This window comes from Lepisosteus platostomus, chromosome 21 (assembly GCF_059453375.1).
Source record: "Lepisosteus platostomus isolate fLepPlt1 chromosome 21, fLepPlt1.hap1, whole genome shotgun sequence".
In the NCBI taxonomy this organism is placed as follows: Eukaryota; Metazoa; Chordata; class Actinopteri; order Semionotiformes; family Lepisosteidae; genus Lepisosteus; species Lepisosteus platostomus.
In genome coordinates, this window is record NC_142631.1 from 18,369,105 (window position 1) to 18,395,832 (window position 26,728).

General features: G+C 37.2%; 1 protein-coding gene across 8 annotated transcripts in view; it reads left to right on the top strand.

Moving 5' to 3' along the window:
- Positions 1-25,089, top strand: part of fibcd1b (fibrinogen C domain containing 1b) — a 231,184-nt gene extending 206,095 nt beyond the window's left edge. For all 8 annotated transcript variants that reach the window (XM_088615308.1, XM_088615307.1, XM_088615311.1 and 5 more), the window contains 2 exons: positions 13,118-13,297; positions 19,225-25,089. In XM_088615308.1, the coding sequence (XP_088471434.1) occupies positions 13,118-13,297; positions 19,225-19,487 (443 nt within the window). In that variant the 3' untranslated portion in view covers positions 19,488-25,089. The remainder of the gene's footprint in view (positions 1-13,117; positions 13,298-19,224) is intronic.
- Positions 25,090-26,728: the final 1,639 nt, after the last annotated feature.

Consider the following 26,728-nt stretch of genomic DNA (forward strand, 5'->3'; position numbering starts at 1 on the left):
CCACGCTGTTTGTCTTGTGAATAATGCAATAGCTCTGTGTTGTGATTTTAACAGGGCAGTAGGTTCAGTATCCATTGCCTTCCCAGTTCAGCAGTCAAAGCACATGTTTTGGTTAATCTCTTAAACTGCTGTTGACAGGATAGTTCCTTATGGTAGGGAGTCGTACTGTATGTATCTGCTAAATAGGTAAAGTAATTTCTTTCTTTTGGGCTTGTTTTTGTACTGCAGTTTTGTGGAAAAATAGTTAAATAGCTTTTTTTACATTTTTCTACTCATTTGGAATATCTCATCGGTAATCGACTTTGAGAAGAATGCCAAATGATGGCGTCCTACACCTCTTTCTGACTAGACACTCAGAAGTGCCCAGCACATCCCTGGAGCCACTGTGGTGCATCCGGCTAAGCAAACATTATTATTAAAAATATTTATTTGCCTAGTAGACACCCTTATCTAAAGAGGAACTTACAATACAGAGAAATTACATTGTGAGAATACAATAAGAAATAAAATAAAGGGCTCTCCAGATTTGTTAATACTTGTGAATAAATATGGAATAGAAAACATACTGTATATGATGCATATGAATTGTGGATTGGAAATTGTGTCTCACTGAAAGATTCTAATACTTTTATTAGAATGTATATTATATTGTAAACATTATAGTGTTGTACAGAGCAAAGATTTGTTTGTCATGCATAACTGAATACCAGGAGAGGGTCGCATTTATTAACTATTCCTTTAAATATTTTTTTTTTAAATCTGTCAAAATTCTAGATTCTGCTCTTTGGATCTGCAGTAGAAGCCACCAGAACTATAAAGGAGCCTGTGAAAGTTTTCCCTGGAATAGAGGGACATACAGTATATGGAACAAATTCAGTAGTAGAATGTATCATTATGGTTAGTCAGGGAGCTCTTTGGAGCCTTTGGGCAAATGGTCATTAACCTTTACAAGTTCTGGGAAAGAATCTAAACAACTCGACCACTTTCCGCTATTAGACATTAAAGGCTGCTGGTATAGTAGCCTCCCTGCCAGGAATGTGTGTCTTTCCATCACAGGCTATGAAACAAGTGGTTTGAGACGTACTGTAGCCATTAATACAGCAGCTGGAGATCTCCAGTACACGCTTCTATCTTCAGGATACAAAGCATTAGACTTGCTTGCAGGACTGTGGCATTCATAGCCGGGTTGCCAGGAAGAAGCCTCCTTAAGGCAAGACACCTAACGAGTTCTTTATCTTATAAAAGTACATATACTGTAGGCATCGATTATTATATTTCTTTACTTTGAAGTAGCTCTCGACAAATAAAACAATTTGGCAACTTCTAATGTAGGGAGAGATATTATTCTAAAGAATAAAATAGAATTTTGAATCTGAAGTGTGCAGTAAGGGGAAGCGAGTGGAAGGAATTAATTAATTGCTTACACTTCTAATGTGAATGTGGTAATGGGTACAGGAAGAGAACTGGCAAAAAAGAGAAAAGACCAGGGCGGGAACAGGGAGAGATGTGCTTGGGGTAGGAGAGGGAGTGAGTGGGAGTCCTGGGTGAGACTGAAGGCCTTGGTGGAAGAGGATGGGGATAGGGTGGCCATTCAGTCAAGAGGAAAAGAGACTGACAGGATCACAGAGGGCCAAGAAGAAGGAGGTCAGATTTGGAGAGGTACTTTAACCATCCAAACCTCAGCAGTAGTTTATACAAGCACTGCCTCTTCCTCTTACGTACATAATCTGAACATTCATTCTTTGTCACTGTATGATCAGGTGGTCTATGCTGATAAACACAACTTTTAAACCCTGATAAAATACGAGAAGGAGATGACAGTGAGACAGGCAAAATATGATGGTAGATGAGTATCGGTGGAGAAAAGGAAGGTTTGAGCATAACAGTCATAAAATATGCCATGGGAAGAAATAAATGGACCCAGGCAACAAGTGTAGAGTGAGGACCTAGGACAGAACCCTGGAGAACGCCAGTGCATAGAGAGCTAGGAACTGAGAGCATGCCTTGACAAGGGACCTGGAATGTGCAATTAAGTGAGGAAGGAGGAGCTTCATGTGTGAGCTGTAACTCCTGGGTTAGTGTGGACAGGAGAATAGAGTGATTAACAGCATGAATGGCGACACGGAGATCAAAAAGGATTAAAACGAAAACGGGGGCAGCAGGTGTCGAGTGAAAAGAATGAGTAGCAGAGAGGAGAGCAGACGCAGTCCAGTTCTTACTTTTTGGGGGCAAAATCCAGTCTGGAAAGGATCGAACAGTGAATGTCGCAAAAGGAAAGCAGTGAGCTGGAGAGGCATTGACCACAAGGTAATAGTTGTGAAAGGATGAGGGATCTTCGCTGCTTTATGGGAGATGTAATGCAGACCTGCGTAATGAAAGAGATCAGCGTGTTTTAGAGGTGAAGAAGCCTGAAGCAGGAGCCCGGAAGAGGTGAGTTGTTAGGGGGTCAAGAATGCAAGAGTAAGGTCTGTGATCCTGGAGCACAACACAGGGGTATGAGGGAGGGGAAAGGAGGAAAATTTGTGTGGGAAGCAGGAGAGGATAAAGACTTTTTAGGCAGAGAATGAGTGGCATAAGACTACGTTATGAAGAGCCTGAGGACGGTGGAGGTTTTGGAAAAGAAAAGAGGCAAAGTCATTACAGGGCCAGATCCAGACTGGATGAAATTGGCAGAAGTGGAGGAGAAGATGGAGGGTTAAAAATAAAGGAGAAGGTGAAAAAGAGTTCCGGTTGTTGTAAAAATGAAAAGAAATTATTTACTTCTTTATAGATCCTCTTAGGTTAACACCCTAAAAGATTTATATGACTTTATGTATCTTCATTGTTTTGTGCTCTCATTAGAGAAAAAAACAGATGCGTGCTTAGCGTGGTGGTGAATATTTTATGAATTTTTTGGATTGTATCTTCAGCTAACCTCTGCCACAGTCCCTGCATTCTGTTTGCAAAATATATTTACACATATGGATAGTTTCTGAGAATATGGCAGCATTTTTTAAAAAGAAAAATAAAATTGTCTGTAAACTTTATTATTTATAGCTGTGGCTCATCTGTAACTACATCTCTATATTTGTATTCTTGTCTTCTATTCTTTCTATCAAATACTGTCTTAGAAAACTAAACATTACGTTAAAGCAAGATTAAAAAGTAATGTTTGCTTGAGAATTTAGTGTATAAAAGACAAGAATTGCCAGTATACAGGAGAGAATTTATGTATTCTTTTAAAAAAAAGTTTACATTACTGCAGGCTTTTAATTTTATCTCCTTATTATGAAAAGCAGTCTTCCATTTTAATACTTCAATGTCATAGACTACAGACTACACTAGAAGCTTTTAAAATAATTTAAAAATGAAATGTTATTACAGCACATTGATATGTTTTCTTTTTATCTAATGAAGAGATAAGGTATATTAGTGGTTAGTTAAACAGAAAAAATTTAGACAGCAGGATGTGGTCAATTTGCAGTTCCAAAAGGACAAATTACTTTAAAAACAACCTATAACCAGTTGATTATTAAACAATTAATCCCTTTATTCTGTGTTCTTTTTTTGTTGTTAGGTCTTGCAGATTTAAAATTGACCACAATTTAGAAAAAAGCAGTTTCTAGCTGGCTTAATTTAAAATAAAAGTAAGATAAAAGCTTCTTAAAATAATGATGTTGCTAATCCACAGCAATATCGTTGTTATATTTTAATGTTTGTGTGTATATAGAAAGCTTTGCGTTTTTTTCTCTGTTGCTAATTCAAGGACTTTGCTCCGGAGTTCAGCTCATAAGAGGCTTGTTAGATGAGGAGATTCATCCTGCTCTGCCACCCCATGACTCCTGGCAGAGGGAGCAAGGAGCAGTCTGTCTGTCTTCTCACAAGTGTGGGGGAGTGTATGAATTAGTCTAGATGGAGCAGACACAGCCTTGCTGGAAGGGCAGCAGTTCTGTTTTATTACAAAGCAAATAGGTATAGAAACTGATGCAGCTGATTCTCATTGTTACAATGAGTAATATTCCTTCTAGGAAAGACAGCCACTGAACCATATTTCTCCGTGCTTCTTAAAGAGTATAATGAAATATGTCAACCCAAATTTTCCTTTCACTTTTTCTCTGGCTGTGTTCCTGTCTATCATTTCTGCTGTAGATTGTACAAACATGTGCCTCTTCCTCTTACATCATCTGAACATTCATTCGCTGTGCGTGTAAACCACCTGATAAAACGTGTGTGCATGTAGAGCCAAGCCAGACCACACCATTTACAGTATAGGTATGAGACATCTGACATCTTAATCTCAGAACTGACCAACATTCAGAAATGGCAATACCATACCATATAGGGAAGTTCCAGCTAGTTTCCTAAAATTAAGTTCTGAGAAGTATTTCAGAAATTTGGTGAATAATTTTAAAACCTCATTTAATGTCTCTCTCCTCAAACCTGTGTGAGGGGGTGCTGTGTTTCATGCTAAACGCACTAAATGCTATCAACTACTCAGATATGTGCTGCACCTCAGTGATGGATGAAGTGGCTCCCCTCTTATATGCGAAGCACCTTGGAATGCTTTCGATTCCAATAAAAATACAAGCAATCATTATGATGATAATATTAATTCTGTTTGTGCTGCCCTTTTACTTCAACCTGCTCAATTTCTTCTTCAGAGCAAGATAAGGAAGCTGCTACAAAATGCCATCTTGAAAAATGTTTATTAGGCTGTATGGAAATTTTGTTCACGATTTCTCGAAAATCTGAACACACTGTATAGACACAAGTATGTGCCTTTATATTTACCCTCATTGAATTACTATGTAAGTGGTTTTACTGTGTGACTCAGATTGTAAAAGAAGAACTATGATAATCTCTTTTATACTAATATCTGTCAGGACTCTGTTGACAACAAGAATAAAAAGTCAAAGGACATCCTCTTACTCTTTAAACCTGTTGGACTTTCTAGATTAGTACCTTATTTTCAATATATTAATCTTTCTCTTAACAGTTGTCAGTATATTCTGACAAATGAAGGCTGCAATAATTAATTGAAACACGTTTCTTAATGTCAAGTTATTGCTCATTTCAAAATACAATGTTCCAGTCATGCAAGGATATGAATATTTTCCATTTTTTTAATTTACAGATACACTATACATTTGTTTTTCACTTTTTACAGGTGAAAAGACTTAACATTACAGAACTATTTTGAACCTCACAAACCAACACATGCAGAGAAAAACATTCCTAAGAAAGCTGTTACCCCGCAGGACAGAATTAGAGTGAAGATAACATGAGCGTATTCAGTCTTGGTTCCATTTTATTAATAAATAGATGGTTGTATACATAAAAGGAAGTGGTCTGAAAACTTGATAGCATTTAATAAATTAATTAATTTCAACAAAATGAACACAGTCTACTCTGACTAGGATGTTCTTTGATGAAGTACTACTGTACGTAGATTTAATTCATAGAAAGGGCAGTGATTTTCAGCTAGCAGTTTGCAGTATCATTTACAGGGCAGTAATTGCTTGTGTCTGTCATTACTTATTAAGACTGAAATAGCAGCTTAAAAAAATATCTGTCCAATAAAACTTTTTAAATTCTTAGCAATTCCATCTGTGGAGGAAATCTCTCCCCCTGTTCTGTATTTTCTTCTATAAATATTACACGTGTGGGAGACACAGTGGCGTAGTGGTGAGCATTATTGCCTCTCAGGGCTGGTGCCTTGGCAGAAGTTCCTGGAGTTCTATCCCCTTGTTGAGGTTGTATGTTCTCATTGTGTTTGTGTGGGTTTCCTCCTGATGGTGCAGTTTCCTCCCACAGCCCAAAGACATGTTGGTAGGTTAACTGGCTTCTGGGAAAACTGATCCTGGTGTGAGTGTATGCGTGTGTCAGTGTCTGTGTGTTACCCTGTGATGGACTGGCATCCCATCCAGGGTGTACCCTGCCTTGCACCCATTGTTTGCTGGGATAGTTTTGTATACAAGCGGTGCAAACAAAAAAATGATCTTACTCATTTCCAGAATGTACAGTATGTCATCTGGCTGCCATGTGTTCCTTGGCATCCCAGAGGTGCCATGGTTACTAGATTGTTCCCATGGAGTTTAGGTTACTGCCTTAAATGTGTCAATGAAAGCCTCTGCCACTTTTTCACAAATCAAGAAGAAGCACTCCAAAGCGATGCCTTAAATCCCCACAAAAAAGAAAAACTTTAATTATTAACTAGGAGAAATATCACAACTGAAAAAAAATGTATAATCATGCCATAGATGGAGAAGACATTTTTCTGCACAAGATTACCAGAATGCAATATCTTCAACTGGCACCTTAAAAGCACAAAATAGATTTCCCAGCATACTTCTAAAATCAAAGCAAATAAATCATTAATAATTGAGCCTTTTAGTAGCACAGAACATTTCCAACTGAGAATTTTAATTATTAATCACATCGATGGCATTCTCATTAGTTGTAATAAATGCTTAAATGAAGCTCCAAAACTCAAATATTTCTTATGATCAAGTCTCAAAGTAGATCTTTATTAGAAGAAAGTATTTATCCTCCTACGATTTGAAGAAGCCATAAACTTCAATCATGATATGCACTTGTACAGAACATTTTTACATATGATTAAAAAGCAGATGTTTAAGAACAGATTTTTAAAGTTCACAAGGACTAATGCCAACCATGACTTAGATCTGGGGAGGTTTCTGAAGTATTAAGGGATGGTGAGAGCTGGCTTCACCCCCTTGTCAGGGGTTGGCGCCCTGGTTGTAGAACGAGGAGGCTTGGAATGAGCCACGGTGCAGCTCCAAGGCTCCACAGAGATGTGGTGGAGGAGGAATGCATGAGATGGAATGTGAAAAAAAGGATTTTGCATTAGATATATCTAACTTTTGAAAAAATAGTCAAGAATGATTATTATTTCAAACAGCTGTCAAAAATGACATTCTCAAGGACTTATTCTAAACACTTTTTGAGGAGATGCTGCTGTACATACTGTATACAATATAAAGTTATTTTTTTACAAAAGAGGATGCCATAAATGTGTCGTCCACATTTCAGAATATTTGTGTTCTGAAATGCATTCATGTACAGTATAACTGACTTTTCACTGTTACATGACTGTTTTTAAAAAGTTTAAATTTAACTTATTGAGACTTAATAACTTTATTTGAGATACGAAGATGTATTGAAATCCCTGTAACAGATTTGCAGAATCTTGACACAGTCCATTGTTACAGTATGTGCTAGAATAAAACAAGCAGACCTTTGCAAACTGAACATGCTGCATATTGTACTGTATATCCACAGACCATTCATAACGCTGACCCTGCACTGTTTCACCACAGGAAATCTTCATTTATTATTATAGTGTCATAATATTCATTTGAAAGGCATTTATGTCATGACTTGCATTTTTTTTACCGTTTAGAGATGATATGATTTAATTGACTATACCTGTGCTTTTCACTTTAAGTGAGGCAGAACACTTTGTTGTTTAAAATACTCTTGAAGTGATTTCCTTTTTTCCCAGTAATATAGACATCGAGACTCTCTGAGGGCTTAATTATCTTTCTAAAGAAAGTCATGTCAAACTGCAGGAAAAACCTAATTTCACAGACATAATACAGTAGCATGTGGGTACTTTATTTCTATATAAATTGTCTTTTGTTGTTAAATATTTCTCTTGTACCTGTAGAATTTTCCAGTTCTGTAGTAGTAGGTGGCCACAAAAACTCATATTGTGCAGCTACATGTAGAAAAGAACCTGTTTGAGAAATCTGCCAACATGGTAAAAACCCTGTCCGACTCAAATGAAATATGTATTTCACTCTAAAGAATTATTACAATATATTCATACTGTATATTAACACTATATTGTTAAAATAATCAAATAATAATATTTGTAATATTTAATTAGATAATAATTAAAGTATAATGAAATAATTATTGCACATATTTTTGTATCTATCAAAGTTATAATTAAATGGACAAAAATACAATATTGCAATTTGAGAATCAATAAACAGTAGTAGTGTACTGTAGAAAATTCTAATTTTCTTAAATGTAACATTACATTCTATAATCTTTAAAAATACATTTCTTAGCCTTGTAAACTCCTTTTGTGCAAACAGAGGTTGCAAGGAATCTGCTTACCACGTCTGTCAATGCAAAAAAGATGCCATTAATGTTCTGACAAAAGACATCATGTCCCCAAGGCTCCTTCAAGTTTCATGATTTTCCCCCCATCTGAATTGATGTACATACATAAAAAATAAATATGATGTGTTCTGACACTAAATAAGGAAGATGATTTTATGAAAGGCAGAAATGTTTGGCTCCTGTGGAAAATCTTTCAACATTAAACTGCTGCTGTTTTTGCATTTGTCTTCGGTGTATCTTTGATCTTTCAAAAGAATGTCAAAACTCTCTGGAAACTGGGCTGATTCTAGGATCAGTTGTAGAATGTCTGGAAGGAAAAAACTAAAAACAGTTTGCTGCCTAGCTAGGATTTCCATATGAAATACCTCTTAATTAGATGTTAATATAGACCTGCATGGCTTTAATTTACAGACAAGAAAGGCATGTTGAAATGATGAATTAATTTAAGATCTTCAGAAATGCTGTGTTTCAAAGTAGAAACAATTACCTTATGAATTCCAACATGGATTGTATATTTAACTATAAAAACACTGTTTAAAGGAACACATTTTCTGCACTGGAGTGTAGAGCAATAGCTTAGAGCAACTTCACACCGTGATACAGCTTTGTTGTGGGCTGCAGTTCTTTAGTGAATTGGATTGAGTATGCACAAACCAGCATACCCCCATGTACACAGGTAATAGTGAACTAACCAGGACTGCTGGGGGACAAAGGAGTCACTTGCCCACTGTAGCCAGGGTTACAGTGGCACCCCAGAACTGGCGGGGCTCAGGGCTTTCAGCAGAACAGGGACTCTGGTTGTTTTTTCATGTGCCAGCAGTCTTGCACTGATGTCTGTAGGAAACCTATGACTCTATCTTCCATCGACACTCACCCTCCTGGAGGCACTGTGGAGCCTGCAACATGTCAAAGGCTGAGGTCTCAGTGGGTAGCTGGGACAGAGGAGGTTGTCTGCCCATCACCATTCTCCACCTGCAGTTACAGGAGTCAGGGCTGTGAACTGAGACATGAAATAATTGACAGCAAAAATCCCCAAAAAGATTAACACTTTCGTTATTGAAGTAATTTGTCAAGCTCACCTTTTTAAATAATTTTAAGAATTACAGGATAGCTACGTCATACTTTAATTTGGCCCATTATTGATTCTGTGTAAGTATTCCATCTAAATCATATGATTTGTGTTCTTCACTAAGACGCATAATACTGAAGTAGCCAGAGCTGCTTAGAGACAAACCAGCAAACAAGCACTAAAAAAGCACAGACACACGATAGTTCACAATGCATGTTCCTAATGCAGTGGTTCTCAAACTTTTTCGTTGACGGTACCCTTTTCTGTCGATCCCCAGCAACCTTTTTCTTACTTTTCAGGATTAGCTATGGTGGTGTTCTGCAAAAAGCATTTGATTTATAGAATCAGAGACACTTTTTGTGGTCTAACCGGGCGCAAACAGGAAAAGGTGGTAGCACTGACTTGACTAAGTAAAGCATGGTGCGACAACAATACATTTTTAAAAGAGTACTGTTTTTTTTTATCAACATTTACTTCAAACCAGCAGAAACAGAACAATCTCAGTGTGATGAGTACGTTTACCTCTTATATATTGTAGCGCTTATGGTTACAATATTTTTTTTATATTTGGATGTGGGTTAGTCTTCGACTCTGCATCCAATCTATTACGATACTTTTTATTTTTATTTATTTTATTTTTTTTGGGGACACGTACGACGAAAATCCGGCTTCACACAGATAGGTGGTCACAAATGGGAGAAGAGCAGAAAGTGCTTTCTCTGATAATGCTGGATATTCGTATTTGGTGCAGCACCAAAACTCTGCTAGCTGCACTTCATTAAAAGCTGTTTGTAAGGAAGAGTCTGAAATCAGGTCAATGAACTTCTCACATTCTTGTGACTTGAATTCTCTAAGTTTTTTTAATTGTTTTTCACATTTTTTTTCTCTCGTGGTTGCGGTCATTTCTAAGCGATCATTCTACATAGTAACACGTTATTTTCTCTCATTGCGAGAGTTTTTGAGATTTGCCGTATGGCGAAATGGCAAACATTTTTACCTCCATACAAGATAGAAGAGCAGATGGAAGAGGAAATTTCATCCGACACCTTTGAGGTACCTTCTGGCTCTAGAGGCACAAGTACAGACATTTATTCAGAGAGTGAATTTGAAGATGACGTTTCTGAACATATGCCTAATAATTCTGACTTCTTGGAGCCATGCACAGTCATCGAAGCTCACTTTTTTTATTTGATTTCTATTGTTCTTGTAGCCTAATGTTTCAGCTCACAGAACCCCAGGTGCTCCGCGGAACACAGTTTGAGAACCACTGTCCTGATATATCATTCATTATCCAATGCTAATGAAATGTCACATGTTATGTCACAGAATTCCAGCCACCTTAACAGATAATTTTCAGGTTCGGTACAACAGATAGTAAAGAAGGAAGTACCCCCACTCTGAAGAGTGAGCTAGTTTGGATAGGGAATGAACTGAAGTGCATGGGGCAGAAGTCACGGGTGGGAAATGTGAAAACAAGTCACAGAACAAACAACGTCGCAGCCCAGCAGGGAGCAGGGTTTGAATGAAGATCAGTCTGATTGAGTGACTAATAAAAAGAGAGGCGACGACGGTATCAAAGCAAAGCTCTAAAAGGTACAGTACATGAACTGAATCTACATGTACAGTATAAACTCTGTCATCCTGATATTGATTATGGTATATGAAGTTGGGATTACTGTATATTTTGCTGATGTATCTTTTTTATATTTCAATTAATATTCATTATATAGTTCGCATATATACTCTATTATTGTTTTAATTATTTTCTTATTTATTGTTTACTGGGGAATGATGCTGAAGTTATTTCCTGAAACTCTGGCACATTTTAACCCACTGGAATAATTGCTGTAGTTCCCGTTTTGGACTCTTTTGTATTGAATTGGAAAATTACCCGTGAAGTGATTTTAACCTCTGTGCAATAGGAAGAATTTAGTACTTCATAATTCCCAAATTGATGTGATCCATCATGTGGGTGTTTGAAAACAAAATCAAAGGTACACCCAAACTTGGACACAGCTATACTGAATAAAGAAAATGTACAATTGTCTCATAAGTACAGATATTGCTTTAAGGTGTGTGGTGTTGATGGAGTCTTTTCTAAAGTATTCCAGGGATACAAATATCCCTGTATCCTGTTCTGTTTTATGAGTATAGTTTGGTGGGTGAGAGATATTTCTGAAATGCTGGGCCCCAAAGGCAAAATGACCTCTAAACAGCCCTATGTCTCTGCTTCAAGATGACCCCATTAAAGCTGTTTTTATGCTTGGCAGACACCACCGACTTACTCTTGTCAGTTCATAGACCATATCGCGCTGATCCTGTTTGATAAGTGTTATCATAAATGTTCTTCTCATTACCAGAATTGCTTTGGAACAAATGTTTCTCTTTAATAGGAGTGAAAAAAATGAAAAAAGAGCGATTACTTGCTGTTTTGGTCTGAACCCTAGCCGGAATCTGATATTAAGGTCATTTTCCAAAGCTGGCCCTTCAGAGCTTAGCTTAATCTGAAATCGATTTAGAAAATCTTCTAGTTCTGAATGTAATCATTACACCACTAAGGGGTAATGTATTTGAAACTCAATGAAAGCATTAACTCTCCTGGATGATTAAAAAAAGAACAGTTGTGATTGATGTGATTTATGACTTTTCTTTTCTATTTCTTCTTCTTTTAATGTGTTTTCTAATCATTCTGTACTTTAAACGGTAGTTGAACACGGCAGGACATTGCTGAGCAAAACACGTTCAATAAAACAAAAGTGTACAAAGACAAAGTCTCCTTGCCAGCAAGCTCCAAAATCCACAACTGTCAAACAGTGGGCAAAATAGCAATATAGTTAAAGAGAGGTAAACCTTTTTAAAATTGATTTCCTGTCCTGATGGTGAAATACAGACAACAGAGTAAGGTTTACTAAGGTGTCTACAGGGAATTCATAACAAGGAAAACAAGTTCGTTTCTAAAGGAATATGCCCCTTTCTGTATGAATTCTAAATAAAGAGTGTTTTATCTTTATGGGAACTTCATTCCTCTTTGTTCCAAATATCACGTCATTGAATCCTTCTGGAGTGGAATAAGCCCCTTATAAACCACAGTGACATATACTGTGCCCAAAAAGTCTTTTTAACCTATAAATTCATGGGTCCTCACTGAAACTAATTACCTCTCTGTTAGACTTTCCATCACTGCACCTGTGCGGTGCTTTTTCTACTGTATGTTTGTCAAAATTGTCTTCTGGTTGTCAATATTCTTAAATAATAGAGTGTTCAGCCTGTCAGAATACTTGGCCTATGGGATGCTTTATTCAGGGGTTTATTTTGTAATCAAGACTAGTGCACCTTTTTATATCACATGAGAACTTCTCACTTCTTTTTGTCACCTAGTAGAGGCATGATATTGTACTGTACTTTCTGTACTTTTAAGTTTTGTACCTTTTTCATTTTAGCATTAAGATTTTATTGATAGATTTCTATCAGATTGTATTTTTAGTATAACTTGTAGCTGGACGCATTAAACATTTAGCACTGCATTAGTTTCAGATGTTTTGTTTGGTAAAAGAACTGTGTTGTTTCTACCAGAGAGTTTAAAAAAAAAGCATTGGGGGTTTGAACAGGCAGTTCTTTCATACTTGCTTTTTCCAGTCCAAAAATTCAGCATCTCATTCTTGCTTTAGTTCTTTAACTGGAAATTGAATGCCACACGTGGGTTTAAACTTTAGTCAGGGAAACACTGCTCTCTTCAGCTGACTGTTCCAGAGTTTGGAGAGTAAGGAGTTAAGATATTACATCACTACACCTAGTTGAGCACACAAAAGGTGCAAAGTTGGCGGCTCACTAAAGTCATCCAGCCCGTGGTGTCTACAGTAAGTGTTTCACTTTCTTGATATTATGAACCAGACAACTTCCTTTTCCCCTCTGCAGGTCTGAAGCGAATCCATGCTTTGACCATCCAAGCTAATTACGAGCTGAGAATTGATCTGGAGGACTTCGAGAACAGCACGGCTTACGCACAGTACAGCACATTCGGTGTGGGGCTGTTCTCTGTGGATCCAGATGAAGATGGCTATCCTCTGACGATTGCTGACTACTCTGGTACTGCAGGTAAATATCTTCCCATGCCAGCTGGAATTGGGATTGGAAAGACTCAATTGCCAGTTGCAAATCTGATGCAATTTGATGATAGCTTTCCATTAAATGGTTGCAAAACATCTCTAATAAACAGAAAGATGGCATCAACGAAGATGATTCTAAAGTCTGAAATTTCCTTTTGGGAACTCGGATACCATTTCAATTTAATTCGGGAACACAAGTTTAAATTTGGTTGTGCTGTGGAATATCTTAAATTATCCAAAGTTTTGTGTTTAAATTTGCATATCTGTGTTGATTATTTTTTAAATAATTTTGTTCTAAATGAGTTTGAGCAAGGTGTTCATGACCAGAGCATAACGTCCTTGTTTTAAATAAGTAAATTTATTCAAAAGCTTTAAAATGGTAATTTTTCCTAGGAATTATGATGATGATAAGCTACCAGAAATGGAACACACAATCCATTATTGTATATTGTTAAGACTGTGTAGCAGTTTTAAAGTCTCAGTGGCTACATTATTATACAGTAATTGTATAATTGCCTGGATTATAAAATCTCTGTTCAAGTAAACTGTGATATAACAAAACTTATGAATAAGTAAAGAAAAAAATACCACATTTTAACTTTCATTGTTCAGGATTTTTAAAGCATTAATGCCAGTAATTGTAAAGAACAAGAAAGTAACAACACGTGAAGATTTACTAACCTTGTACTTGCATGTAAATTGATGTGTTTCATGAGTGTAAGTACTTTAATTTCATATCAGAAGTTTTCACAGTTAAGCCCACTTTTTTTAGTCAAGACTACGATTTATAATCAAAGGTGTTTAATGGCCAGGAGAACTAGTGTTGAATGAGCATTGCCTCAGCATTGCTCACAGACGGGATAGCTCAAAGTGATTTAAATGAGGGCTAAATGATGTGACGGTATCACTGCAATCAGACTCGTTTTATTTTCCAACATCTGAAGCATCCAACCTGAAACTGTGATTTTGAAAGTAACCATGGAAACCGCAGAATGACAATTACAGCTGTGTCGTCAAACAAGCCAGTCCTGTTTTTCCTTAGCTATAGCAATTCATCTTCTATGGCTGCATCAGAGTTTGAAGGGAAAGATAATAATCCTTAACTCTTCTATCAGCAAATCATACTCTCAACCCTGGATCACCCCTATGTACCGTATTGCCTTCTTAGATAAGACACATTTCTATAGCTCCCCAGAAAGTGAAGGAATTGATGCTTAAATTAAGCATTAAAACTCCTAAACTGATATGCAGGATTAATTACCACAAGGAAGTACAGTATAACAACTGAGTATAATCAAGTGTACTAACTTGCTCTACAATTCCAGAAAGTCTGAAATAGTTTTTTTTGTTGTTGTTGATGCTGTTGTTTTTTTTAATCCTGCATCTGACAGTGGGTACTGTATATCATTGCTGAGAATAATAAAATCTGTAAAACACAGCGCAACAAAGTAGCTTGGTTTATATGCTCACATCTGAAAACATCCCATTACAATTCCTTCCACCAGTCACACTAGGTAAAGAGCTAATTATAGTACTTATTATATTATTGTGGTTTGTGATAATTGGGGCCATCTATTAATTAACAGAAGAGGAAAGGTACATTTTAAAATACAAGAAACTACAGTGGAAATATAATATGGAATGAAAATAAAAACTAATCAAATTATTTATTTAGTTCATAAAATTAACATCTAGAAGCATTTTAATGCTGAAATATTAAATACAGAATTTCATTTAAGCAATAGCTTATCACTCAATTCATACATTCATTTTCGTTTAATTTTCTGTTGGTCTCCATGTTGTGGGCTTCAGATGACCACAGTTCCTGCCCTCGTAAATGGCAGCTTCTTTTGAGATGCTTAAATAACTGTTTTTAAAGTAGATTTTCCGAGGTATTCTAGCCTCTTCCATTATCAGATAAATTTCCCAGGAACAGCACAGAAGTCTAAATCCCAAATTTAACTACCATATTATAATATTATGTATTTAAAATACCAATTTGACTGCCTTCTGAAGACTTTGTGCCCTGAGTCATACAGAATAAACTGTCAGTGTTAATTTCAAACAGTCTCATTGCCTGTTAGCCCAGAATCTGGAACTGAAGCAATAATATTACCCAGGTTTTATAAACATAAGTCTTAGTTGCTGTAAGTACCTTATATTAATGTCAACTGCAAACTTAATTTTACTTGTTTTACCTCCTCTGTCATAATTAACTTCAGCTTAATGTAATTGAGTCCCATAACCCGTAGTTATAACATTGTTTTAGCCTTCAACTATGTGTTGTGATGGAGCAGTTCTGTCGCTGACCTTCTCCTGAAACTGCTGTAAAGGTCACATTTAATGAAGCTGTATCCTGCGTTTATGGCATAACAATAAAGGAGACAATTAGGTCATGTTCAAAGTAGCTAATTGGAATAAACAAACACTCTTATTATATAAAGCCAAGTATAAAACATCAGTATTCAAGTTCCCTTACAAAACTAATGAGCAAGTCATGCTTTCTGAAGATTTTGATTTGCATGGAAGTCTATGGAGGTTTACTTTGTAACATCACTTGTAACAACTCTCATAAGTTAAAGCTTTGTTTTCTGCCAACAGGGGCAATAAAAGCTGAGCATGTACTGTGATGATACAGACTAGCCCAAAAAAAAAAAATTATATAACAATATTTCATAGAACTGGTCTAAAAAAGCTCTAAAAAAGAAGAGATGGAGACCTTGCAGTTATAGACTGTCACTATGGCACAGGGGGCCACAGGTAGAGGAACTGTTCAGAGGACAAGTAGAGACTCAGTTCTACAATGGCAGAAGCCTCTTACCTTCTGAGGTTTATTGCTGGCCTCCGGGTCCAGTTACATCTATGAGGATCCGTCAGATTGTATGACCTACCATATGACAAATGACATGAGAACTCACGTGCCAATTGCATGTAAATTGTATATTACATTAATGTTAATATTTTGTATTGTTTTCTACAGGGTTAGGTCTCTAATTGTTCATATTTGGATGTGTTACAGGCACCATGTTAGGATGATGACAGTTATTGTACTCCCACCCCCACCCCCCGTGTTCCTTGTTCATTTAAACCTCTTCCAAACACCTCGGCTATTCTTGGAACTTGAAAGTTGAAAGGACCTCTTAGATGACAGTTTGTTAACTAACAGAAATGTTTTTATTTTGTTATTATGAATAAAGAACAGACCCACACTTGAGCCTTTGTTAAATTTGCGTCAAGGCTTTGCACTCCATGCTGTGCATTAATAAAAAGAGTTTTAATCAGCGTGGGGGGCCAGACCATTTCTCTATGATCTCTGCTTATGTTCATTTTAATAAGCAGCTGCAGTATGTTCAGATTTATTGTTGCCTTGGTTAAATGTTTTCAAAGAGGTTAAAAAGTTATCATTTTTAAGACTGCCAACTGGTTATTTATTACCCGCAATACTCTGGGAAAGGACAGAACTCCAGAATTACTCATAAAATGAAAGAAATTAATGATAAATAGAGGATTCAGCATTTGCTTAATTTCTGCTTTTCCAAAAACCTCCAGTATTTTAAATTTATCATGAATGTTTTGTCATTAATTAACATATTATGGTTACTTTGCAATGGGTTATATTTTAAAATGAACTCTCCTGGTCTGCTTATTTGTGTTATATTATCATTAGTTTGTACTTAGTCTTCCAATCTAATGAGATTGTGCTGAAGGACTATTTTTCATTATTCCTGCCACTTATCAGACAGTGACAGCTACTCAGTGTAACTTACTCACTTAATGAACCTTACGCAGTACAAACTAGTGTGATATACCATTAGTGAAAGATGAATATAAAAATTAAAACGCAGGTAAGGAAATGTAAAACATAAAACTCCTAATTATCAACAAGCAAAGGCTGTCGGTCGCAGGGCAGGCTGAGCTTTATGACCCAGACTGGTCTGAGTCCAGGTCATGTAACTTGCCAACACTAACCAGGGATTCTCAGATCCAACAGCTATATAGCCATTAGATATGTGTCACCCTGCAGCTCCCCGCTGGCAGCCCATTGAAGCTGAGCAGGTATGGGCCTGGCCAGTACCTGGATGGGAAATTCCTGGGAAAGCTAAGGTTGCTGCTGGAAGACATGTTAGTGGGGCCAGCAGGGGGCGCTCATCCTGATGTCTGTGTGGTCCTAATTCTCCAGTATAGTGACAGGAACACAGTACTGTAAACACAGGGAGTTTCTCGAAAAGAGCAGTGTTGTTAACCTGAACAAACTTCCCCCTGGACATTACTAATCATGGTTTTCTAATAATCCCCATCTCTGAACTGGCTTCATCACTCTGTTCTACTTCCCACTGATAGCTGGTGTGTGCTGAGTGTACTGGTGCACTCTGGCCTGCATCCAGGTGGGACTGCATATTGGTGGTGGCATTCCCTGTAAAGAGCTTTGAGTGGAGTGTCCATAACACTATATAAGTGTTAGGAATTATTAATTATTATTATTAAATCCCCTGCCAGTAGGGCGGTTTTAGTCTGCCAGTGCTGCATAGACCTTTCAGACAATTTCTGCAACTTGCTGGGCTCCTGCAAGTTTACAGTCAAATCAATGAGAGCTGCACCACCTCTCCTGTTAGATGCCGTGGTGCAGCATGTCAAAAGATTCAGTCCAAGGCTCACTGGATGAATGGGTCAGTGGAGCCTGACGTCCTTTCCTCGTTCTCCCCACCCACAACAGGACTCTTTGCTGTAAACCAAGAAATAAAAAAAACAATTTTCAGAGTAGAAAAAATACAAAGAACCAAAATATAAAAATCTGGTGCAAGAAATACAATTTTAAATATACAGTACAATGTGAACTATAAAATCAACCTTTTTAACTGTCAGCGGCAGACAGCTACAGTACTTAGTATGGTAAGTGAAACAAAACAATTATATTCCACAGATGAAAAGGAAAAGGTAGCACGCCGTGACAAAATTAGAACATGCCGTAGCTGAGCAAGGAGTGAAAAAAGTTTGAGTGCAAATTTGCTTTAGCTACTCTTAAACTGGGGGAGATGGGTGTGCCCATTGTTTATATGGGTTTGTGTTCTTACCCTTGAGGGAAATTGTTTATACAAATTAACCTAGCAGAAAATATGAGAATTACACCATGAGTCTTTTTATACCTAACCCATTTTGAGCTTTAAATCCCATTTGCTTCAATCCCATGAAGTTTTTTGTTGTTGTTGGCTGACTTTGATGAAAATAGAATTACTGAGTGTAAAGAACAGGAACAACCTGAAATGTGATGTTGGCAATAAAAGTGAATTTTCTTCAGCACTGGCCTCCGCAAACAGGGGCCTTGAGTCGAAACTCATGTACCATGAAAAAATTAAATTAGTTTGGCTTCTTGCTGCAAAATTACCTTCCAAAGACATATATCACACTGCTTAATAAGGCTCACATTAGACGAATAACCCATTCGCTTAACCATTATTGTCTCTTACAAGAAGCAGGACAGGGGTTCTTTAAAATGACAGCTGAGTTAGACTCCCTTTGTGAAAGTGATCTAATTTAAAAATGAAATGTAATACAGTAATCATATTTTTTGCAGATGCTTTTCAGCTGCAATTGACCTGTGCCACACATCAAATGACTGCATACAGTACATCTCACACTAACCTAGCGTAGAGACCAAGGTTTTCTTTCTAATCCTTTCTGTTAAAGAGCGTAGTCGCTCTTTTCAAATGAAAAAAAGGCATCTCGAGAATTTACAGAGTAGGAAATTATGTAGAGCAAATTTATTTATCTTTCTCCCAAGCTGTCGTTTTCTTGCAATGCAGTTTTGAAGGCTTCCTTTTGCGTTTCCTGCCCATGACCTTGCGCCGCGATCCCCAATTGCATCAGGAAGCTCTGTCATCGTTTTGTTCGTTCTTTTTGCAACTGTGTGCTCTGTAGGGGACTCCCTGCTGAAACACAATGGGATGAAGTTCACCACGAAGGACCGCGACAACGACCACTCCGAGAACAACTGCGCCTCCTTCTACCATGGAGCCTGGTGGTATCGCAACTGCCACACCTCCAACCTGAACGGACAGTACCTGAAGGGCCACCACACGTCCTACGCAGATGGGATCGAGTGGTCCTCCTGGACAGGGTGGCAGTATTCCCTCAAACTCTCCGAAATGAAGATCCGTCCTACCCGGGATGACAGCAAGTGAGAGGAGGAAAGGAAAATGAAAAATTAACAAACAGCAACAACTTTTCTCACGTTGTTTACAGGTACTGTCTGTCAGAATAAGAAGGACTTTCAGCAGTTTTTCTCCTTTTCTTCTTTTTGTTCCTGTGGAAGCCCCCAAAGCTAGAGGAAAATGCAGGATTGTATGGTAGTGTTCTTTCAAAGTCTTACCTGCTGTACAGTATATGAGTCTTTTTTATCCTTATCATTATCACTCAGATTCTAAATATGTTTATTAATGTTAAAATGATTGCCGTTGTTATTATTTAATGGTTCCTACCTAGAACTTAGCAAGGAAGTGACTGGGAAATAGGATGGCCATGGCTTTGTAAATCCTAACACAAAGTGAACCGGCTTACTGACAAAACTCAGATCCCATGTAGGGGAATTTCTGCTGTGCTCAATCTATTTCAGTAACTGGGAGTCATGCTTGATTCGTGCTACCTCAGACTGCAACAAAACTCGCCACAGGAAACTCGTTCAAAGGAGTCAGTGTCGCCATACAATTTGTAATACCATTAGGCAAGTTGGAAATCAGTGTCCTTTGAAAAATTGAATGGGCTGTAGCACCCCTGAGTTGACTTATACAACACATAGACAGAGCAATCAGAGGCATCTTCAAAAACAAGAGATTTTTAATAGTTAAGCCGTTGTCCCTTGTTTGCATTAATAAACTGTGGTAGAAAACTGACAGAAAGCGGTTATTAGGATTAAACGTGTTCTGATCCTTTTGCGCTCTTACTCTAGCTGTGCGTTAACATTTGCTGAGTGATTTTCACATGCCTTCACTGTGTTTTATAACACTGGACACTGGCAATTCGGTGATGTACAGTACTGCATCACAGATGTTTCCAAGGAATTTTATATAGAAAATATATATATATTCAACAACAGTTCACCGTGGTTTACATGAGGTCCATTGTAGTAAAACATAGTGCTGCTGTATTAAATATAAGAAGAATGGCAATGTCCCTGTCTCAGTGTAGACCAATCATAGAGTTTTGAGCTGGGGTGAAGAGGATATTACATGCGTTTGTTCCCTCGGAGCTCATCCTCTTGAGCAGTTGAGACCCCAGACAGGCCGGCGTCTCCCAGATACACGCAAGCTCCTTCCAGCTCATGTAGTTCTGGACCTGAACATTGAAAATATCATAAGATTCTTCTGTGTCACAGCACTGCAGAAGTTTGCTTACAAGCTAAGCACAAAGGGGAGGTCCAGGTCATGGTAACCCATTTCCATTGCACACTAGTGTGAGTCTCTTCCACTGTGCACCTCAGTCTCTTGCTACAACCAGTGGTGGATCTGTCCCAGCGACTCTATGATTTTTGTTTGTTATTAAGACTCTCTGCTACCCAAAAAAGAAAAAAAATCAAATTGGCAAGGACAGAAATGATGTGAAAGAAAGAGAATCCTGCTGTCAAACAATATACAGTAGCAGAGGAATAGGAAAATTGTTATAAAAGAATAAAAAATACTGTAGTAAACTCACCAGGTTGAAATTTCTAATGCAGGGTGCATTTTGAAACTGCTGCAGTGATCTCTTTCATGCAGTTTAGTGCTCTCAAATTTGAACTAAAGCCTTATTAATTTGGAGCTCTCTTCCCTGAAGGAAATTGCCCTTTCTGTCATTAATCTCATAACTGTGTAAACAACATGCAGTAAGAAGAAGTGAGCAGCTCTTGCACATGGTGGTCAGGGAGTGCCTGGAGAGGTGAAAGGGATGATCGAACGTGAAGACTGAACAAGATGCCAAAAAAATCAAACTAGTCAGATTATATTTATATGACATCCTTCATTAATGAGCATATTGGGCACTTTTTAAAAACTGTCTTATCTAGTTGATCTGCAGCCAAAAATGTCAACATTTACAGATGACTGAACTGCAATTTATTCATCCCTTAAACACTCTGAGCAGAGTGTATCATAAAAAATGGAGAGAGATAGAGACGTGATCTACACTTCCAAATGAAATTTGTGCTTTCTCAAAACTAAGCCACAACATACATATACTGTATACTGAGTGAGAGAGCATCTTTAAAGAAGCTTTTGGGATAAATTCCTGTAATCAGTTAAGATGGTCTGATGGGATAGCCATCATGCACTGAAAAGAAATGTGCTCACAGTACACCCATGTAATGGAAATTAAGATACGTATCACCTTGCTGATGCAGAGCAAGGTATTAAAATGCATGTTCTAAAGAGGGTAAAGCAGGTAGAGAAAAAGGCTTTAAACAGTAGATGGATTCTACAATCATATTGCAATGCATGTCCCGTGAGCGAACCCTCTTATTATCACACAGTATTAGGTGCTTTATTGCAATGCTGAGCTATGCAGCTCATAATACAGAACATGAAATCTGCAAAGCTTTCAAAGAATCCACTCTGAGTTTTAGACATGCCTCATGAGCGTCTCCGTACCTGTTTCTTATTTGGCTGCATAATTGAGTATACTGCAATTTATTGCTTGCCTGATTGCAAGCACCTGGTTTAATTAGAGAAATTATGTATTCAAACAAGGTATAACAGATTACAAAGGTAGCTCATGTAAACAGGAGGATGGGCTTCAGACAGGTAATAACATTACTTTTGGCTGGCCGTCTGTCACTAGCACAGTAATAGGTGATGGTTTTTAGAAGCTGTCCTGAATAAGAAGAATGGCAATCTCACAGCCTCAGTGTAGAACAATTATACATCATTAAGCTGGAGTGAAGAGGATACAATGTGCTCTTATTAGTATTAAACATGTTATGATCCTTTTGTGCTTTTACTCTAGCTGTTAGGTTTGCTTACAGGCTAAGCACAAAGGGGAGGTCCAGGTCATAGCAACCCAGTTCCATTGCACACTAGTGTGAGTCTCTTCCACTGTGCACCTCAGTCTCCTGCTGCAACCAGTGGTGGATCTGTCCCACAACTGTGTGATTTTTTTTGGTTATTAAGACTTCCTGCTACCCACAAAAAGAACATCAAATTGGCAATAGAGCAATGATGTGAAGGAAAGAATCCTGCTGTTACACAACATTTCATTGTTGTTGTTTTTTGGTTTCTATTGATGGTCCGGGTTGTTTCTCTCCCCATTTGACCTCAGTCCATCTCTTCTGTCTCAAAATCTGCCCTGAGACAAAGCACCACAAGCTAGTTCCATATGTCCAAAGCCCATCTTGCTTAAGGTAATTAATTATTTTGTATTGTTGTCCTCATATTCCTCATCTTCTTCCTCTTATTAATATTATTATAATTATTTATATTATTGCTGTTTATTTTTGTGCCGAATAATCAGTTGTGTAAAAGTGACAGCTAAGACCTAACTATTGGAATCTTACTTTTTCATCTGGAACTCTAAAACATGTGTCTTTGGTGGGCTGAAAGACAATTCAGTGTGTATCTGTGCAGTGTATTTAAATAAAATGAGAAAGGCCCTTTGATAAAATAAAGTGGGGATGGACTCGTGCAAATTTTTTAATGTGTTGAACGCTTTAAAAATAACTGTAGATGAGTTGTATGAACCTTTTTAGAGAGTACAAGTGTTTTAAGTCTATGCCAAAAGAAGACACAATTCTAATTTTAGTAACAAAACATCAAACACATTGTCCCTATAGACTCCAATTACAGTGTTTACTGAAGTGTTTAATTATCTTTTTGCTTATTTCTGTTTCATTTTTTTGTACTTGGTTGAATGCTGGAGGCTGAGCCAGTATCTGGTTTCTTTGGGGAATGGGAAAACTAAAGTGTAAGCACAGATATTTATATCCACACAAAAAAAGAGAAAACAGAAATTCAACTACAGTAGGATTAATTGTTCTTCTTATAGGTCTGCAGTCTGGAATTGGAAATGATTTTCTTTTTCTTCTGGTCCTGTTTGGACTTACTGATGGGTATTCGATTAAACTCACCTCTGTCACCTTTGTACCCACATTGGGGTGCTCTTGTTTCACAGCCCCACAGTGCCTGAGCAGGATGGTTAGTATTGATCGGGGGGCAGTGTCATGGCTCTCCCTAATAACACAAGCTTAAGTCCCAGGTGTTAGTGGTGTAAGCAAGCCGGAGATTTGTTGATCAGCTCAAGGTCAGTCTGGCCTAATAGTGAGGATAAGGTCCAGATCCAGATCATTAATGGCCCACATTTGCATGGGTGGGGTCTGAACTGCTGCGCTCCTAATACCAGCCATTACTGGTTGAGCTGGCAAGGAGTCCCATTTTTTCTTGAAAGTAGCCAAACATGAATCCAAAAATGTTTCAGAATTATTTTAAAAGAATTCATCTAATGGATCCAAAGGTTTTCAGTTTAGGAAAAACTGAGGAAATTCATTGGTATTTACAAAGCCTCTGTGACATGTTATGAATGTTTAGGACTTCTGGTTTGAGAATAATATCCTAATTGCCTGTCGCGTTGGAACAAAAACCATAAAAAATTAAAATGAGAAGGGATATTGTTTACAATTGCAATGCATCAACAAGACAGTTCTATTAAAAAAAATGAATTTATGGGATTCTTAAACTCATTTGCATATCAATAACCAAGATGCTATGCTTGCAAGAAAGCCCTTTTTATTTAGTCCCGTCATTCTTGTTCCTTAATTGGAATGTCCAATTCAACATCCCATGCGTTATAATTTTATTATACTTTGAAAAAAACTACTTTAACTTTTATGCGATGGCTGTGTTTGTTTCAGGGTCTAAGCACAAAAACACAGCCCTGAATATCCAAAATATATAAATATCCATCTGCTTTCTTCAATTCTAGAATCCACTGCCATACATTTGACATTGCAAGTTAATGCAACATAATGGTAGGTCTTTATTCCAGTGTCATGTACAAAAATTACAAAGCCTTCTGTTTCATCTCCATATGCAAACCTAGATGCGTGTAAAAGTAACTACTGTATATTTTAATTTGTCAGATTTCTTTAAAACTAATGTCAATATTTTAGAAAAGTAGGGTTGGGTAATTGGATTGCAGTTCAGAGGTCTGCGAATACTGTAGGGGAGAGTGAGTGGGAAGGGAAGTGTGTGTGTGTGTGGCTTGATGATTTTCTTTAACTCACAAATATGTTCTTTCCGCTTTAGAATTAAGTGATTGATGTTACTGGTTGTCTTTCGTCTTTTTACTTGTTACACTTTGAAACGTTGTTTTGGATATTAAGGAACTCAGCATCCCCTACTGGTAATCTCTTTAAATGGAGAGAAGTCCCATGGCTGTGTCCTGTCTGTAAAACCCCTAACTAACATTAATATATGTACATGCTGCAAAATATTTCCCAGTACTGAGAGTAACAGAGTTCATTTTATTTTTATGAACAGTTTTGTTTTTAGGTTGTTTAGGCCTTGAATTGAATTAATTTCTTTTTTTATGATGTAGGACTCAATCCAAATTCAAAAACAGCATTAAAAAAGAATTTGACATAATTTAAAACCTTTTCATTATTTTGAACAGGAAATTCAGATCGTAGAGTTTTAGTGGTAAAGACTTCTCTAGCAGACTTCTTACATGTTTTTCTGGCCTAGTGTTAGAGATTGTTTTTGCTCAAACTTGATAATGTGTTTTAATGTTCCTGTCAACATTTAATAAACATTCACATTTTATAAATTAGCTCCCTGTGATTTGTGAGACATGAACATATGCAGTGTGTTTCTCAAATGCAAGTACACTTCTAATTTCATCCTAATTATTTTAGTAAATCCAGGAATGTGATGCCTGCCTCTGATGGCTCATTATAAAATAATTGAGTAGATGGGAGTGGAATACTTGATGTGCTTTTATAAAGCTAGTCTCAGAGGTTTTTAGGTGATAAGTATCCTGTTATAAAGCAAACACAACTGTCTTATTTGAGTGTCAAAGAAATAGAAAATATGCTTGTGAATATAGCATGAAATTTGCAGTTACATTCCCCAGATCTACACCTTGCTTGCATTTACTGGAATCTCAGTTTTTTTCTGTATTAATATACTGCATTCTGTGTATTTGTATAGTTCCAAAAGATAATCTTTTATGTGTTCAAGAAATTAGATAGCTTTTAACGGAGTTGAAAGTTATTACACTAATTACATAAAACTTGTTTTTGTCACTGATATTTCATTTAGTTTGTTTAAATGGTGATGTGTTTCTCTGTAATTCCTAACAACTGCTTTTTAGTAAGCATTGCTCTGTAGCAAATATACTAAAGGCAAACGTCAATTGAAGATCCTGTTAATTGTGAGAGGTAAACACTGAAATATTTTTAAACGAACATGAGACCAAGGAGATTTACATTTTTGTGCTTCACCTTTGATCACTTGTTGGATTTTTGTCGACAACATTTGACATCTAATTCCCATACAGAGTTTTAAACAACACAGCCTAGGGTTTTCTTTGTAATTTTAGTTTGTGTTTCTACAATATTGGAAGATTCATGGTCATGGAAGAACTACTCTGTACTTGACAGCTTCAGTTATAAAATTTGGCAGCTTTGATTCAAGTAGTGCAAGTTTAACCCTGGGCCATACCACTGACCAGCTGAGACTGGAAATCTAAAAGTAGATGTGTATAGCTGGGTGAGAGCTGCCAGATGTATTGTACGGCTGAGGACTAGTTGGACAGAAGCAGTGAACTTCCCAATGTGTCTGATGTCAGCAAGGGATGCATTTATCCTGCAGTCTGTACTGAACCTCCTGCAGGTAACTTCAGAGCTTATAGAGTGGTTCTCCATCCCAAGTATTACACACTGCCAGGTGAGTATATACGGAACCAACCTACATACTGTTGCACCTTAAAACAAAATTGAGTCAATGGGTGATTGGGCCAGAGGTACTTGTCTGTACTGTACTTTCACTTACATTCTCCTTGTGTAGTCATAGGGGTTGTCATTGTGAACCAAAGTATAAAAAGCTGGGTAGATGATTGCAGTAGTCATAAAAATGATGGTGAGTATATCATAAAAAAATAATTGGTGATTCCAAAACTTTTTACACAGCGATCTGGCAGCACATGCACTGAGTCACACCAGTTACCCATGTTACAAGTGCTTATTATCATACAGCCTCTGCGACAACTCAACAGTGGTGAGTATCTGCCTACTGTAAGTAACAAAGTAGATGTTATGGAGAATAAATATAGAAAATAATGTAAAGATTTAAAAATAACTCACAAAATGAAAGACATCACAAGTATCACAATTCATTATTATTATTTTATTTGTTTACAAGATACCCTTTCCCACTGTGACTTACATACAAGAAATTCACATGAA